At 36.3% G+C, this 15,159-nt stretch overlaps 1 protein-coding gene across 3 annotated transcripts; it reads right to left on the bottom strand.

Moving 5' to 3' along the window:
* Window positions 1-9,312: 9,312 nt before the first annotated feature.
* Window positions 9,313-12,458, bottom strand: LOC110912372. 3 transcript variants are annotated; one of them, XM_022157072.2, is made up of 2 exons: window positions 12,206-12,458; window positions 9,313-11,484 (listed from the first exon to the last, which is right to left on the bottom strand). In XM_022157072.2, the coding sequence occupies exon 2, from the start codon at window positions 11,449-11,451 to the stop codon at window positions 9,652-9,654; it is 1,800 nt and encodes a 599-aa protein (XP_022012764.1). In that variant the 5' UTR covers window positions 11,452-11,484; window positions 12,206-12,458; the 3' UTR covers window positions 9,313-9,651. The 3 variants fall into 3 exon arrangements, with proteins under 3 accessions (XP_022012764.1, XP_022012765.1, XP_022012766.1); XM_022157073.2 differs by having other exon boundaries at window positions 12,199-12,457; XM_022157074.2 differs by lacking the exon at window positions 12,206-12,458 and adding an exon at window positions 11,981-12,124.
* Window positions 12,459-15,159: the final 2,701 nt, after the last annotated feature.

Genomic DNA, 15,159 nt, shown 5'->3' on the forward strand with positions numbered 1-15,159 from the left:
TAAGCATGGTTTATATATTTATTTTCAAACATAACAACTCGACGATTCCTCTATAAAATGAATATAACTCTTCATATTTATTTTATACGCCTAAACGGCCTATACGTATATTTTTGGCAAATATACACAAGACGTGATATAAATATAATACAAGTTATTATATATCATTTTCATACGAATACTCGATACATACACGTACGATCCCTCGAGACAACTAACGCGATTATATCTATATATTTGTGTACTTTTATACAAATACTCATATATTTTAAACCTCTCGAGGACTAAGTCTTTTCAAGACTTCTTAACTACCGACGAATAAACAAACTACGCAAGCATAACTTCTCCGCTTCTTTCAAGTTAACTACTTACCGTTGAATCGTTCGATTAACGATTCGGTAGAGCTCGGTGACACGTAGTTAGTTACCACTTTTATTTAGAAACTTATTAGATATTCCGTGTTAGGAATATTGTAGGATGCACGCTAGCGAGTCTCATCTTGGAAGCGACATCACGAAGTCGTAATTAGCTAGCTTTGCACATGAATATTCAGGCGAGTTAATAACCCCCACTTTTTACTGTTTTACATTTTTTGTAAATGTTTTCGGGGTGGAAAGACATGCACGATTTTCAGAAACATACAAAGTTTTGAACAAACGCAAAACTCGTATTTCTAAATCATATCATGAATGGATTTCGAGGAACTCAAATGAGTTACGAAAGGTTTATACTAAACATACCGGTTTTTATAAAACAAATGCTTATTTTCGAAATGTGAATGATTTTTCATAACTAAGGAGTCAGCCTTAGTGGCTGGGAAGGTTCAGCCAGGGTGGCTGGGGAGGTTCAGTCAGGGTGGCTGGGAAGGTTCAGCCAGGATGGCTGGGGAGGTTCAGTCAGGGTGGCTGGGGAGGTTCAGCCAGGGTGGCTGGGGTGGAATATATGTTACAGTAATTATGAATACTTTTTACATGGTATGGTTAGCGTAAGGGGGGTTACTATTTAGATCATGTGAGTGGGTAGGCGGGAACTGGAGGCCATTAATCCTCATTGTAGGACCGAGGGACGTAAGCGGTAGATCTATCTGGGTGTAGCGAGCCCAACCCCAGGCCCAGCAGAACGGACCTTGGGGTGACTTTGTGCCCAACGCAAAATCCGCTAGGTTTGAGTCTTCCTACTTGCACTTCACACATATCAATGGCCTTGCAAACCATTGGTGATCTCTTTTTCCTTATTTGCTACATACCAGGGATTTTTTATCGTACACACTTACAAAATGCTTGATTTATACAAAATAAAAACCATGTTTTATACAAATTCAAAGTATTGGATTATACGGGCATAGAGTCAAAGTCAGGGTGGGCATTGACGGTTATACATACTTTACAAAAACATGGTTTTACGATCATAGATCGTTACAAATACAAAGTCCTCATATAACTGGACAAGAAAACGATTTTTAAATTCGTTTTCTCGATACCATTTCGAAAACCGGTTATTACAAAGATTTATTTCAAACCTTTCACAACTCAAAAGATTTATTTCAAATCTTTTACAGACTCGCTCAACTTTATGTTGACTTTTTCGCATGTTCTTTCTCAGGTCGCATTCTAAGACAAGGCGCGGTTGGAATAGGATGACCATGAAGAGTCGAGTACTTAGTGGCGTTCATTTTCTAAAAGACTTAGCTTATTTGCTTCCGCTGTGCAATGAAGATACCAGTCCAGTCACGCCAATGCTCTGATAATTTCGGGGTGTGACAATGACGTAATTATAAAATAATTATGAATTATATGTAATAAAACTCAAATAAAAATTTTTCCTCCAAAAATCCCTACCAAACTAATCCAACCAAAAATCCCTACCAAACTAACCCACATCCCATCTGTTTAAAAAAAAATTCAAAGCGCCGTGCTATGGCCAAAGCGGGGCGCTTTGGTCTTGGTCAACAGACAAGGACTGACAGAAGTAAGTCCTTGTCTGTTGACCATGACCAAAGCGCCCCGCTTTAGCCATAGCGCAGCGCTTTGGATGTGCAAAAAGACAAATGGCGTGTGCGAATAGACCCACCCAAAAAAAATTATCAAACATAAAACAACAAGATACCTTTGGGTTAGTGTTGTTCACAAATATCGAGCGAATCTTTGTTCTTGTCTGGTTCGTTTATAATCGAGCGAAATCCGAACAAGCATATTCAAGTGTACAATTTTTCAAGTGAGTGGCGAGTAATGAGTGATATGGACAACCATAGATATAGAATGTTACCTTTTATGTCTCCGCTATCGGGTCACGACTAAGGTCCAACTGTCCGAGGATGACACTAAGACTGAGGTCGGACTATCAGAGGATGAGCCAGGTGAGACGATGAATATACAACAAAGAACAGATTGACGTCTGATGAGAGAAAGAAGTCAAATACTATCGCTTCACGACTTAGAGTTTTAGTTTTAAATTTAGTGTTAAATTCCTTCTTGGTTTGATTAAGCTGGTATGTATAAATATAATTGTATATTTGCATACAGTGAACCAAATCTAAAAGATTGATATGTATAAAATATGAATATACATATAATTTGTGTGTGCATACATAATTAGGGGAAGGATCCACTAAAAAGTAGATTTTGCCTAAGTAGCCTAAGAAGGATTGTGATGATGAAATGTGGCACTCCTAATAAGTAGGAATGAAGGGCATTTTGGTCCTTATAAAATAGAAGTGAAAATGACATGTGGCACCCCTTTTGTTTTTTAAAAATACAACAAAAAAAAATCTAGTACAAAAAAATCTATACAAAATAATCTAGCACAAAAAATCTAGTACAAAATAATATAGCACAAAAAATGTAGTACAAAAAAATATAGTACGAAAATTCAGCAAAAAAATGTAGTACAAAAAATCCAGCACAAAAAATTGAGAAAAAAAAATTAAGACAAAAAAATTCAGCACAAAAAATTTAGCACAAAAATAAAGTACAAAAATCTAGCACAAAAAAATGTTATACAACATAGAAATACAACACATTTTAGTGAGTTTTTTTAGTCTTCATATTTTATATAGCAGTATGGTACTCAAATTAAAGATAAAAAGAAGCTTGATTTTACGGTGAAATTTTTATAAAAAAATAATGTCGTATAAAAAAGTTGTGAACGTTTAAAAATTGGAGGTGGAATATACATGTGTCTTGCATGTGAAAAGAGAAAGTCATAAATATGATTTTCCTAAGATATCCTAGCACTCCTCCTTTCTCCAACACTTTAATCTTAACCATTGATTTAACAAATGAATGGTTAAAATTCCTTCTTATCCTAGTTAGGCAAAATAAGTTTTTTATTTGATATTACCCCTACATAATATATATATATATATATATATATATATATATATATATATATATATATTGTAACAACTCTCACTAAAATTAATACTTAATAGGTTAATTATCTATTAAGGAAACCCTAATTAAGAAACTCAAGTAATTCTGCATAAACCCTAAAATTTTCATAACAATTGGAATCAGGATCAGGGCCCCTAAAACTCAAGGGGGGTAAACCCTAATCTATATTTATCTTCAAAATTCGTTGTTGAAACTGAAATTAATCGTACAGACAACTCACCAAGGCTATCTAGGACACGAAACACCCTACCCTACTTTTGTTACCCGTCGCGACACGCGACAGATGTCGCGCATTCCTTCGCGACACGCGAGGGGTGCATGTTTTCAGTATATATAGAGGGGTCTAGCACTTGACATTCTGCTTTACTTCGACGATCAAATTCCAAACCTACGTTAAGTTATAGCAGAAACAGTTCACAACACACACTAATCTCGGAACGCTGCCGCAATCAGGGTAATAACTCGCTCGCTATTACGATTCAACGTCCGATCGATTGTAACTATCCAATGATTATTTAAGTGCCGCTCAAATTGAGTTTATACTTTGTTATTTATCGTGATTTCGACTTGAATGTTTGAGTGTTGTTCGAACTCGGACTATACTCTGTCATTCGTTGTGAATCCGCTGAATTGTTAAGTATTGCACTTATAAATCGTTGTGAGGGTTAATCTCGTGAATTGTCGTAACTGCTGTATTAGTTACTAACCCGTTTGTGTGTGCATTGTTATTTACATTAGGTTAATCAAGGCTAATCAGTAGGCTTATACTCTGCTCGTTAAATCTGCAATATGAGTCATTCTCTTTTTATCAACTGTTTTACAAAACTCCAAGTTATTTTCAAAGTTATAATTACAGGGATTAAGTCTTTGTAATCACCAAATTACAGCCGGTATGTGGGGTTTTGTATACATTACTTGATAACCGTCACTATTGGACAACGAGTTAGCCAATGAGTGATATGACCATAGTCACAGACACCATCGGGCAAAGAGGCTACCGATGGATGTTCGAGTGACAAGTACTATGGGTAGTTGGTTTAATATCAGAAACATTGTAATCGCTCTTAATACTGTGAATTATAACAAATGTGTCGTTTTCAGTAAAATGAATGATTCACTCAGTATTTCCCTGCTGACAAAACCTTTTTCAAACATGTTTCAGGTGATCTGTTGTGGGCAGAGAAAAAGTGCCGTGGAGCACTACAAGCTTAGAAAAAGTGGCTCAATGTAAATAAATAAAGAAACATGTTTTGAGAAATAAAGATTTCCGAGTGAAATCACCTTATTGTAAATTATGGGATTTATCCCTATATTATATATAAACGAGCAGTTTTAATATTAAACGATCCTGTTTAAAAAGACTTCCGCTGTCACTCAAATAAATACCACGGGATTTCCTGCCTCGCGGCTCTGGACCGGGTCAAACCGGGGCCCAGGGCCGTGACATATATATATATATATATATATATATATATATATAATAAATTAGAAAATAAAATTTGAGCCGAATGGACCTTTGCTCATGCTTGGCTCGTTTGCAAGCCGAGTCAAGCTTACCTTTGCTCATGCTTGGCTCCTTTGCAAACCGAACCAAACTGAGCGGGCATTTTCCGAACGAGTGGCAAGCGAATGACGAGCGACTTAGACAACCCTACTTTGGGTACACGGGGCATTGGTCAGGTACCTCTTGCAGGTAGCTCGGCTACACTATCGCAAGGCCCGATCTACTGGCAATCGGGTATCCCAAACGGGTATCATTACCCCCACAGCTACTTCATGTGTGTGTTTGACCATTGAGCTTGGAAGACGGCCCGGGGGGGGGGGGTTACAGGAACACTGGCGTAAGTAGATGTGGGTTTAGATGAGTTGAAATAGAGAAGACAAGATGTCAATCAGTGATTGAATGATGAATCGGTTACGACAGATTCTGCCCCGCACACCCTTGTGTTAAAACATACATGTACTATTGGAATTTAGACAAGTTGAAGCTATAAATATATATTAAAAAAAAACTTTCTCACATAAAACAAGTAACCTACTTTGGTTAAAACACATAAATATATTTATGTAAATAGAGTGTTTATTATGGTTGCAAGTTATGATTAAAGATAACACGACATACTTAAGCATCTCATCCTAAGGTGTGTTCGTCGTCTTAATCAATGTTATCATCCTTACATTTTAAGTGTATCATATTCATTTACGTGATGATTATTTATTACTAAAAACTTTATCACGTGTTTATATGTGTTATCGTTCATTTTTATATTTGCATCATGTAAGGTATAGTATCATCTTGATCTTTTAATGTAAATTCATGGGCTTTGTAGATAGATTTTAAAATATCTTACAACATAAGTACGAAATCAAATAGCGAATTCGAATGTTAATATCCCCGTCAGTAATCCACTTACATGTAACTTAAGAAACCAAATATATACACGCATAAGGTGTTTCAAGAAAACAAGATTTTATAGTGTAATTTAGAACGAGCCGTTAATTAGGATGACAAATAACCCAACCACATTATCTCTACAAGTCATCATGTGCAAATAAGTACTCCACGAGCCGCTAGCCTTCGGCCCATGTTTCAAAAGTATGTTTTGAGAGATGTGCAAACAAGTACTCCACGAGCCGCTAGCCTTCGGCCAATGTTTCAAAAGTATGTTTTGAGAACTAAAAGTCTCTTCTTATCATTCCCACTCTCGATTGAAAGTAAATGTTTGGTAAGACATTTCAAAATTACACATAAACTTATATGAAAGATGAATGAACTTTGCACAAGTATTCTAAGTGTTGTTGGGTGTTTGAAAGATCACAATCAATCGTATATGGAAGTCTAAGTCGACGAGACTAGGTGATAATCAAAGATACATTCTATTGCAAACCTCACTAAATTAGATTTTCACATTAAAACCTGACTAATATATTCTATCTAATAATTCCCCGTAGTTAGAACAAGAAAAAATTAGAACCTCATACTGGAGCAAAAACAACGCATATGTTGGTATAAGGAAACATACAATTTTAAAAAAAAGTTAGAAGAAAAAAACATAAAGTCTTAAATAGTAAGAAAACTCTCTGATAGCAAACTTAGGGACTGTTTGTTTACTTTTTAATGAAGCTCTTAATGGTTCAGACCTCTTACTGGTTCAGCACTCAATGGTTCAGACTGTTTGTTTCACGAGCAAATGCCTGAATGGTTAAGATTTATACAGAGTCTGAATGGTTACGACCTCTAATCTGAATTGGTCAGACATTTGCCTCTAAACGGTTAAGCATTATACAGGCTCTTAATGGTTCAAATATCTTACTGGTCCAGCACTTAATGGTTCAGACCTCTTACTGATTCAGCACTTAACCATTCAGATGTTGCCAAACAGCTCCATAGGGTGTTTGAGTGAAATCCTAGCCAATAACATTATGTCATGTCAACTCCCCATTTTGCACTCAATCAGAGGGTATAGTCAAACACCCTAGGGTGTTTGAGTTATATATTTTTTATTTAAAAATTATAAACTATGCATAAATAATTAAAACATTTTTTAAACTAAATAAAAAAAACACATTACATTTAAAACTAAAAAAAACACATTACATTTAAAATTAAAAAAAAAAAACACATTACATTTAAAATTAAAAAAAAAACACATTACATTTAAAACTTAAAAATTAAACCATAAAATAATATTTAGAAATTGCATGGCAAATTATATTTTTTTTGCGATATCTCGTTTCCTCGCGAGAATAAATGGCAACATCTCGGGTGGAGCATGGTAAATGTCTTCAAATACCGATCATACATGAGTTGTTTCACCGCCTCGCGTTGTTCCGCCACTAGCGCTATGGTGTCTTCCTCGCGTTTCTTTCGTATATTCGTCAACTCTATCGCCCGTGCCTTTTTTTCTTCTTTCATAAGAGTGTATTGCGCGAGCTTCTCGTTGAGGGCCTCTTGGCTATCGTTTGATGATGATGCGGGCCTCTTGTCTTTCCTTTTTTGTCTTGTTAGTGACGGGTCTACGTTTATGTCCGGTATATCGATCGGTGACTCAGTTCCCGGTGTACCCGCATCGAGCGACTTTCTTTTTTGTCCCGAACCTTCGCTATCTTCACCCAACAATGGTACCGTTGCCCATTTGTCATGTTTACGAACGACCTCCCATGCCTCAATATGTTGAAAACCACTCGGATATTTTTTTTTGAAATCACTTAAAGCCCTATTCATGACGTCGAGGTCGCTAACACCACTACCACGAATACGATCCTACATAGATAACAAATATAAAGTAAAAAAAAAATAAACATAAACGATTTTATGGAAATTATTTTTTAAATGTTATGGAAAATTAAACACATTACAAATAAAATATTACCGCTTGTTGTCAAAAACCGTTGAAGTGGTTTATCTTACTCAACATAGGAATCCATTTTGAACGTACTTGATGAACTGTTCGAGTACTTCCGCCGACCGTTTCGTTGTAATGGACGAGAACTTTTTTTTTTCCAAAAACTGTCCCCTTTTTGTGCATTTCCTTTTTTCTTGTTTAAAGAACAATGAACCCATGCCTTGGCTAAGGCCTCTTCATGTGTTTTCGCCCAAGTTTGACGCTCCGCCTTGACTCCCTTTTGTTTTGGGTCACTTGCTTCACCAATATCATCGTCTTCATTCTCATATTCTTCTTCCTCCTCGCCACTATCTACATTCAAATGTTGTGTTTCGGGGACAACCTCTAAATTATCGTAGATAGGAAGTGGGCGCTCGACATTCTCTCTTGGTGATTGAATTGGCGGGGTCCTAAATCCAAATGGATCGAACTCGTTTGTGAAGCTTGGGTGTGAAAACATTTGTGGTGGAAAAGCAGGTTGGGTGAAAAAAGATGGTTGAGTTTGAGGGTAATAAAATTGAGGTTGAGTGGTCGGTGAATATCCGTAGGAGGTTTGAACCGGTGCACTTGGACCTCTAAAATCACCTTGTCTCGTTTGCGAAACTTTTTTTCTTGAATCCGATCCTCGGCTAGTGGAACCTTTTTTCTTGGATTCACCTTTGTTTTGATTATCCATGGTGTTTGTGGGTCTAGAAAGAGAGATTTTTGAAAGAATTGTATGTTAAAAAGGATTGAAAATTTGAGTTTAAATAAATAAATAACCTAAAGGTTATAAAAGTAACGTTCAAAAAATAAAAACGGTCAAAAAAAATTACATTGCAACGGTCAAAAAGGCATCAATCACAATCAATCTCATTCGGTGAAATGTCACCGATTTGGACACTCTCTCTCTTGGTCACCGCGCTCCTTTAAACACCCGGTATAGTTACCGAATCGGTGACTCTAGTCACCGCACAAGTCCCCGAGGGTTATACCCTCCACCCTTAGATGACGGATCAAAGGACATAACAGTGGCAACAAGAGATACTACCATGGAAACATGATGACACACACAATGCATCCTTGGGGCCAGATGAGATGGAGAAAAAGAGAAAAAAAAAGTCGTCATACAAAGCGACAATGGGAAAGAGGGTCCGGTCTCTCTCGATAAGTACTTGTGTTTTCTGATACAAAGGCACGCCCGGTCTCTCTCAATATATATTTGTGTTTTTTTTTTTCTTTTTATGTGTTTAAACGGACACACTGTATTTTGGAATCTATAGCAAATGTAGGTTTTATTATACATCATTATGCTGGTGTTCGAAAAGAAACAACATCCGTCGGTAGCTTATAACATGCATAAAATTACATTAACAACTGGCAACTATATAGGCAAGAATAATGGCAATGATTTTTTTTTCTTTTATAAATCTACAGGTTTATTTATTTAACAAGTTCACTAGAATTTATCATGAAAAATATACACATGAGTTGACCACCACATAATCACAACACAATTAAGTTATTAAATTACACAGAAGAACCACATTAACATATCAAAGTTAAACAAAATGCATAATATTAATGTAAGATTGTCAACATCATTCCACAAACCTAGACTTGATCAATGCAACCAAAAACCAAAACCGAACCGTATGCACAAGTTTTTTTTATTACTAGACCGATAGTCACAGACGCGTAAGATTGTCACTTTATTTATTCAGACACAAGTCAACAGAAACATCAAAAACAAAAGCAGCCACTTACCAGCTCAAAGAAGTAACCTCAAATCATCCTACTTGTTTGTGTAAAACTCCCATCACAATCACCAGGCTCCTCATCTACATTTTCTTTACAAAACCCGATTTCTTGCAAAAAGGAACGAACCATTTTCGTCACGTGGAAGAAGGTTTCCCATCTTGTAGAGAGATCACAGTTTCAAAAGCACCAACCAATGCCTTCACTTTACTCTTCCTGCTTTCCACAAGCTTACTTGCAGTTTCTTCTATCACGTTGTTCAACAAACCTTGAGCGTCTTTCTTTCCCTGCTCACCTTGATGCTTCAAAACAACGCTTTCAGGGCCGTTGTTGGAATCTTTGTTTTCTTCGACGTATTTCTTCTCAAAGCTTCTTCTGGAAACGCGTTGTTTGTCTTCTTTACCCTCCGTTACTTTCCCTTTTGCGAATTTCAGCTTTCTAGGACCGTTAATGTTAATATCGGTCCGAACATCTAAAGTTTTGTTTTTATAAGTTCTTCGTGCAATATTTTGACCGTCTTCGGTAACCTCAGTAACTCTTCTTCTGAATTTGAGCCTTCTCGGACTGTTATCCTCGGACTGAATATCAATAATCCTTCCCCTCCTGAACCGTAACTTTACTGCTTTATCATCTTTGTCTTCGGAAATTACCATTCTGCCCTTTCTTGGGATCTTGTTTTGATTCTCAACTGACGTTTCCATTTCATTAACATCAGCGGTTTCAGACCCTTCTAATACCTCAACCTCTTCACCATTATCATCATCATCATCATCAGTGTCTTCAGTGTATTCAGACTCTTCTTCTAGAACCTCATCGTCATAAAAAGATTCAGAGCTTTCAGACAAAGGATGTGCGGTTAACGACTCTTCTTCTAATACCTCTTTGTCTGAACATGATTGTGAGCTTTCAGCAACAGCAGGTGCGGCTAACGATTCTTCTAGAAGTTCTTTATCTGAAAAAATCTCAGAGCTTTCATGAACTGGATGTTTGATCACTGACTCTTCGTTTACAACGTTCTTGCCCGAAAAAGACTCAGAACTGTCGCAAATTGGATTATTGATCGATTCCAGTGATGGTTGAATAAAGTCAAACTCCATGGTCTCAGGTTTGACCTCGGGTTCAGCCGCAACACCAAGCAAGGTTTTTGTCTGCACATTGTCATCAACTGTTTGTTTAGACTTGGTTTTTTGCATCCTGTTTTGATCTTTTAAAGGAGACACCTGTTTGACCTGTTTAACGCCCTTGTGTTTTACCGTATTCAAATTTGCAGCCCTACGGAAAGAAGCTTTAGGGGACTGTGACTCATTCAGGGTAGCTTTAGGAGCAACCTTTTTAACCTTATCGCCACCAGTTTTAGGCGACACACCTGTCTTTTTGACAGTTTTTACGTCTACCGTTTTAACCCCGCCGTTAGACCCTTTGCGATTCACCACAACCGGACTTGTTTTCGCAACAGAAGCAGACAGTTGAACCGCTTTAAGCTCATTCTTCGTTGCTTTTCCATTTGTTGAAGAATTCTGTTTCTTAGAGGGTAACAAAACAACCTTTTTGGTTACCTTAACATGTTCATCAGGTGTTAAGCTTTCAGAATCTGTAGAAGGCTTGAGTGTCGTCTTCTTCTTTTCTAATGTGACTACAGTTTTTGTAAATCCGTCTTTCTTAACAACTCTTGTTGCTTTAAACTTTACAGGAACTGTAGACTTTGAGTGTTCATGTTTCTTCCCAAATTTACAAAAATCATGACAAGAGCCAGTGGAAGCTCTAAGATAATTGGGAACATTGCTACCTTCTTCTCCGATACTCTTCCGAGCACTTGTTACACCAATCGAGTACCGCCTCGTTTTACCACCACCGCCCCCAACACCACCACTAGAACCTATGGATTTCCTTCTCTGAGTACCACCATCTTTAACGGCTTCTTCTCTTAATGTATTCATTAAAAAAACCTTAAAACTTCAGAAATTGTTGACCTGGTGGAAAACAAATGCTTTGTTGTTATTGTGGTGATCAAATGAAAACAAATAAATACACTTTGTAACGGGAAAATTACGGAAATAGACAATGTTGACCAAGACTTTTCCGAAACAGACATACTTTTTCAACTTTCTCAAACGTTTAGACCAATCAGAATAGGACACCTAAGTCTCCGCCAGTACTTTTTGACACAGAAATTCATGTTTACCACCTGCAAGGTTTGCCGGAGTCTATTTTGGAAAAGTAAAAAAGTCAACATTGTCTATTTTGGTACTTTTCCGTATTGTAATTCATGTGTGTATGAATATAATGAACTAAATAGCAGAAATCAAAGGTGGATCTGAACATAAAACCGAAACAAAATTCATAAACAAACGCAAAAATAATCTCATCACCTACTAAACTTTAATCATACCTACCAAAACTAACATTCAACAACTTCTTATCGAACCAAAACACACACAAATACACAATATATCCATACGAATATACCTCAAATCTTCTGCAAATATTCTATTACAATCATCATAACAAAGCTCGAACAAAGGTAAGAAACCGAAATCGAAATCGAAACCGAAATGAAAAGAAAACAACAGGCCAGATGATCTAATATTATTATTATTATGCTGTCTTTAAGCTGCATTTAATCTAAAAACAGAAACATTAAAGTAGTGTCGAAAAAGATGAAACTGAACAATCGAGTAACTTACAGGATACCTTTTTTCTGTTTGGATTAGTTTTGGAGTTAGGTTAGCTTAAGCAGGAAGTTAATGGCGTTGGATCAGGGAAATTTGGTGGATCAATGGAAAGGGATCGTAGACGCAACGTATTGAAATAGCGGTTTTATGGGGTTTATTGTTGTGATTTGTTGAAGAGAGAGATAGAGAGAGAAGTGGGCGGGGAAAAGGAAGAACATGAATGTGGAATGTGGAGAGTGGGTCTCACAATGGGAGTTCTCGTCTCTTTTCGTGCCCAAATTATCGGGTTTCGAACGGGTCGATTAAAAATGGATACACACGTTAACTTTTAGGGCATTCACAACTTCTAAAGGCATTCACAACTTCTAAGAGCATTCACATCCAAGGCATTATATTCTTAGAGCATTCTCATCCAAACCATCAAAATATGTGAGAGTTAGTTTTTATATTATAAAGGTTATAAAAAATGGTTGTGAGTGGAGGAGAGAGAAAATGTTACTGTTCATCTGTATATTTGGGGGGACACTGTTCACCCAGTATAATTTTTTTAATATACATTGAAAGTGGTTGTGAGTGAAGGAGAGAGAAAAATGTAATGATAATATTATTTAATTGAAAAGGAGAGAGAAAAAATATTTGTTTTTAGTGAAAATATATTAATATAGGAGTTGTTTTTTAGTAGAATGTATGTATAATTTGATGGATTGGATGAGAATGCTCTTAGAGCATTCACATCCAATCCACTAAAAATATACATACATTCCACTAAAAAACAACTCCTATATCAATATATTTCCACTAAAAACAAATATTTTTTCTCTCTCCTTTTCAATATGTATTACATTTTCTCTCTCCTCCACTCACAACCACTTTCAATATACATTAAAAAAGTATAGGGGGTGAACAGTGTCCCCCCAAATATACAGATGAACAGTAACATTTTCTCTCTCCTCCACTCACAACCACTTTTTATACTTCTTATATTTTAAAAACAGCCCACACAGATTTTGATGGTTTGAATGAGAATGCTCTTAGTGTGGTGTTTTTAAAATATAAAAAGTGGTTGTGAGTAGAGGAGAGAGAAAATGTTACTGTTCATCTGTATATTTGGGGGGACATTGTTCACCCACTATAATTTTTTAATATATATTGAAAGTGGTTGTGAGTGAAGGAGAGAGAAAAATGTAATGATAAAGGTATAAAAATATTATTTAATTGAAAAGGAGAGAGAAAAAGTATTTGTTTTTAGTGGAAATATATTGATATAGGAGTTGTTTTTTAGTGGAATGTATGTATAATTTTAGGGGGTTGGATGTGAATGTTCTAAATAGTTAATTGCTTAACTAATAAAAGATCTGAATTATTAATAGCTAGTATAATACTTAATTGTTTAGAGGCAATTGTCTGACAAATTCATATTACAGATCTTAACTATTCATTCAGACTTAGGGGCTGTTTGGTAGCCTCTTAATGACCATTCAGATGCTACCTTTTAATGGTTTAAAACCTCTGAATGGATAAGAGGTAACATCAAGTCTGAATGGTTAAGAGGTAACCTCTGAATGGTAAATCATCACATGTCACATTCTTCTACCTTCTCATTGGTAAAATTCTTAATGGTTCCATTAAGAGGTAGCCTCTTAATGACCATTTAGAGGTTACCAAACAACCCCTTATAATATGCTTAACCATTCAGAGGCAATTGTCTGAACCATTCAGACATCTGCTCGGGAAACAAACACTCTGAACCATTAAGTGTTGAACCAGTAAGATGTCTAAATCATTAAGAGTATCATTAAGAGCTAAACAAACAGCCCCTTAGGGGTGCAAGAACTTTATGACATCTCGAGTTCGAGGTTGGTTTGCTTCGAGCTTTGTATTTCATGTATGAATTCGGTTCATATATAGTTTTTCAAACTCAGTTTTAATTCATTTATTATTTACCGGTTAATTAATATTAATTATAATAGTTATCTGGATCAAGAGAAAACTTCTAAGAGTTGTGAGAATTTAGAGAACTCGACCTTCCCGTGCGAGTTTTGCCCTCATTTTTTTCATATCCCAAGATTAAAATGTTGCAAAGACGGCTGTAAAAAATAAAAAGTTTTGAAGTAGTGTTTTCGGCCTCTTACAGCTGCCGTAAAAAACTAATAACATCAGCTTTTTACAACATTTACAGTTCCTGTAAATAAATAAAAAAAAAACTATGTGGTATCCCCCTCTCTTTCACATCAACATCGACCATCTCTCCTTTGTATTGATGTCTTGCTTTGATGGACCCTATTACAATGCTCTAAGTAGGTTGCCGATAATATTTTCACTAGTTTGGCTTATGTTGTTGACGTGATGACAGTGTCATACACATGCTATGTTATATTAGTTTAGTTGTTTATATATCAGTACACGTTACATGTGTTACTTCTATTAGATTTGTGTTACTAAATGGATTAATTACATAATAACGATTTGTAGTGAAGCTTCTGGGTGGATTTTCTTTTTTTGAACAAAGATGAAGCTTCTCTGGTCACTAAAAAAACCAACTATGGGCTCAAAAATATGTTAAACATAAAATTACAGATATTCCCTTTACTATATACATGACATTTTATAACCTCTAGAAGTTTTTTTTTTTTTTTTTTCTCCAATGAGATAGTGGTGGAGTGGTTGGGGAAAGACTTGGTGTTCCTTATGACCCAGGTTCGACTCCCACTCTCCCCGTTATTATCTGCGGCATCCAACTGAAGGGCGAATACGGGTGGCGCCGGTTCGTCTTGAATGGGATACGAGGTTTTACCGATTATTCCACTCTCGTGCTTTCGAGCGGGTGGAGGTCGGGTTTCAGCGCATCTGGAAGAGCCAAGGGGCTGGCGGCGGTCGAGTAGTCGACCTTGTCCACAGCGCCCGGTATTACAATGATTGACACGTCGTTACTCGCCGTAAAAAGAAAAAGAAGAAGTGTTTATTTTAATAAAA

The sequence above is a fragment of the Helianthus annuus genome, chromosome 15 (genome assembly GCF_002127325.2).
Source record: "Helianthus annuus cultivar XRQ/B chromosome 15, HanXRQr2.0-SUNRISE, whole genome shotgun sequence".
Taxonomy (NCBI): Eukaryota; Viridiplantae; Streptophyta; class Magnoliopsida; order Asterales; family Asteraceae; genus Helianthus; species Helianthus annuus.

Coding starts and splice junctions, on each gene's coding strand:
- LOC110912372 (XM_022157072.2), bottom strand. CDS start 11,451: ATGAATACATTAAGAGAAGAAGCCGTTAAAGATGGTGGTACTCAGAGA.